Here is a 3,258-nt window from a genome sequence, read left to right as displayed (position 1 = left end):
ACACACACACACACACACACACACACACACACACACACACACACGTCCAGAAGCAAGCCACAACATCCATCAACATTGTGTGTTCATCCAAATGACTTGGAACAAACATAAGAGGAAGGGGATAATCAGAAACGTGCCGCGCTGTAAGTAGAAGCTGCGCTGGACGCGGCACACACAGAGTCCAAAGCGTACGACTGAAAATATGAATTATTACTTTTCTGGCTTTGTTGTCCTACAGAACACGGGGTTCAGTTTAACACATGTATTTCAAAGTGCTGTCTGAGAGAGTCAAAAACTACAGCGATCAAACTAATAAACAATCAACGGCGGAACAAAATAAATGATGTAATACAGCAGGGGGTCAACAGATAACAGCTGTGCAATTACCGACGAACGGGCCGGAATCACACAAAGTAAAACATGTGATGCTGTTGCTTTGGGGGGTTGCTGTTTGGCTTGCTGTTGTTATTGTGGCAACCACACGCAGCTCCAACTTAATGTGCACCACCATCAGAGAGCAGCTCATCTCTGCCTCAACAACCAATAGTTGGATAACAGTGAATTTCATGCTATCGCTTGTTTTCCAAAATAAGCACATGAACTTCTGTGTGTTGCACGAATCCAATCCGATGACCCTCCAACGATTATGTAAAGAAGTACAACGAGAAAGTACAACTTTCCACACCCTAGTTCTGTGCTACTCTGATTACAACACTGACATTCAACTGCTTTTGAAGGATTCTCAAACATCTAAATCATGTAGAGTGAGGATACGTAGTGTACACACAGGTAGACATACAAATACCACTATGACAGCACACTCACACACACACGCTCACCTTGTTAGGCGCAGTGGCTGAGGGCGCTCCCCGAACTTCCTGCAAAGACACAAAGTGAGAACACAACATGAGTGTGCTGGTTATCAACCACAAACACAGAGTAAACACTGCATTACACAACGGTGCACGTATACACACAAAAGTACGTACACACACACACACACACACACACACACACACACACACACACACACACACGCTTGTCACTGTGGCCTTGAGCGTTGAGTGACAGGACGTGTCCGGCGCCAGCAGGCGTACAGACAGCGATCTTTATTCTAACACATTTAAAAACATGTGCGTCAACACAAAATGGTTATTGTTGTTTTTAAGTCCCAGACGGCCGTCAGCACATGAAAGCCAACAATAAAAAAGGCGTGGACGGCTTGAGATCACAGTGACTACACACACTTATCTCAGTTATCTAGGTTTAATAATAAGTCATAGATGTATGTTGAGGGGGGGGGGGAGAGAATACAGGACCTAAGTGTTTGACCGTATGGTACTAAATCCATCAACTTAAATATTAGTAGATGAGAACTTAAAGCCCTGGCCCAAAAAGACGTTTTGGAAACCCACGATTCAGCAGTTTTCTCCATCAGTCTGCGGCCTGGCCACGGCGCACAGCTACCCCACATGAAACAGGAAACAGCTCAACTCTCTGCTCAGTATTTAAAAGCTGCAACGAGGCCCCAGACCAGCTAAAGAAAGTCACGGGGCGGTATCTACGTCACGTAAATGTCAGACTTGGGAGGATCACGCACGCATTACAGCTCGTTTCATATGTTTAAACTTTCCCCTTGATCCTGGATGTCGTATGCAAGTCTCCGTGACGGCATCACATACCTTCACTCGTTACAAAGACGGTCGACTTTTACTTAAACTGTGATTGAGTCACAGCTAGAAACGTGCAGTCATAGATCGCATGTAGCAAGGAAACCACTTCCAACCACATGTAGGGCCGTCGACTTGCAACAGCGCACCGCTAAGGATGATGTGTGCAACCTGTTACAGGCAATACAGTCTCATGGTACGGGACAGAAAAAGCAGAGCCCAGAGCACTGGCAGCGACACATCACACTACACATCATAATATATTTGCATTTAAACAGCCAGGTTACAGCCGGCAGCATGAATGTAGTACGTATGAAGAAGAAGCCGGAGAGCGTCCCATGTAGTCTGAAGTACAGCTGCTGAATCAAACATCAGGGGCGGTTAAATAAAACTATATATATTTATATGAAAAAGCCAAATATGATCATAATATCAGAACATGTAGACTTCACAGGCTTTTAACTTTCTCAATATAAAGAAGATGCATACTTCTGCACACTTAGCTCTGCTATTTTTACATTTAATGTAAAAAATAAATAAATAAATCGCTCAATGCAAGAATCGAGAACAAATTCTTGAATTTGAATAAAAATGGGGCCACAAGTAACACTCATTGTCATCGTTGACTCATTTGTTGAGTAATCCGTTGAAGTAGAAAATGACTGTCGTAATCACCCACAGACCAAGGTGACATCATCAAATGTCTTCTCCAAAAAATCCCAAAGATTCAGAGAAATATCGTGTGTGACAAAAAAAAAAAAAATCAAATCCTCACATTTGAGAGTCAAAAATGACAAAAGTGATTATTCCAATTCTCTAAACAGTTGCAGAGCTATTTCCCGTCAATCCCATTCAAACATGCTCATTTGCATAATCTACATGTGTATTGCTATAGGAGATATGTGACAATACTCCCTCATGGCCGACACATTCTTGAGCACCACTGTAATGTTCCTTTAGTGCACAAAGCTTTGTAGTAAACTGCAAACAACGGCAAAATACTTGCCTTAATTGTTGCAGCAACGCAGGGTTCAGGGATAAGTTTGCAACAAAGGCATCGATCCTAAAAACCTCGTTACTCATTTACTCATCAGCCTGTGAAGGCTTTACAGTAAGACGCAGCTCATGGCACAAAGAGGAGCTACACGGACATGTATGCGGCACATGGAGGTGACTGTACAGAGGGTGTGTGTGTGTGTGTGTCTACAAGACGGACACAAGAGTCAAGAGTGAGTCAGATTTTTCTCCTTGCGTCGGATGTGGTAGCCTTTGCATGCTGCCGATAAGTATGTCAATACATCTCACGAGACACCAATAAACACACGGATAATGTGTCACTTGAAGTGAAGAAAGAAGAAGAAGAAGCACATACAGGGATGAAAATAGCACAGAGAAAGCAGCAAAGATGGGGATGAAGGGCTGGAGAGAAAAGCGAAAGCATGATTGGTGCCAGAGCCAGAAGGAGGGAGTCGGAGGTGGAATAATTAGAAAGGAGGGCGATCAATAAGGTTCCCACAGTGAAACACGGACGCCTCGACCGGCTAATGGATTCCAGACGGCTCTCTCTCTCTTCTCCCTCCCCCCTAAA

The 3,258-nt window shown here is 43.8% G+C and overlaps 1 protein-coding gene across 2 annotated transcripts in view; it reads right to left on the bottom strand.

The window, feature by feature from the left end:
• The window catches only part of rbpjb (recombination signal binding protein for immunoglobulin kappa J region b), a 36,725-nt gene that overhangs the window by 18,095 nt on the left and 15,372 nt on the right, over positions 1-3,258 (bottom strand). For both annotated transcript variants that reach the window (XM_031850838.1, XM_031850840.1), the window contains exon 2: positions 840-878. In XM_031850838.1, the coding sequence (XP_031706698.1) occupies positions 840-878 (39 nt within the window). The remainder of the gene's footprint in view (positions 1-839; positions 879-3,258) is intronic.

The sequence above is a fragment of the Anarrhichthys ocellatus genome, unplaced genomic scaffold (assembly GCF_004355925.1).
Source record: "Anarrhichthys ocellatus isolate YVR2014 unplaced genomic scaffold, GSC_Weel_1.0 scaffold11, whole genome shotgun sequence".
NCBI classification, from domain to species: Eukaryota; Metazoa; Chordata; class Actinopteri; order Perciformes; family Anarhichadidae; genus Anarrhichthys; species Anarrhichthys ocellatus.
Note: the sequence above shows the minus strand (reverse complement) of the source record. Positions and strands in the feature narration are given on the sequence as shown.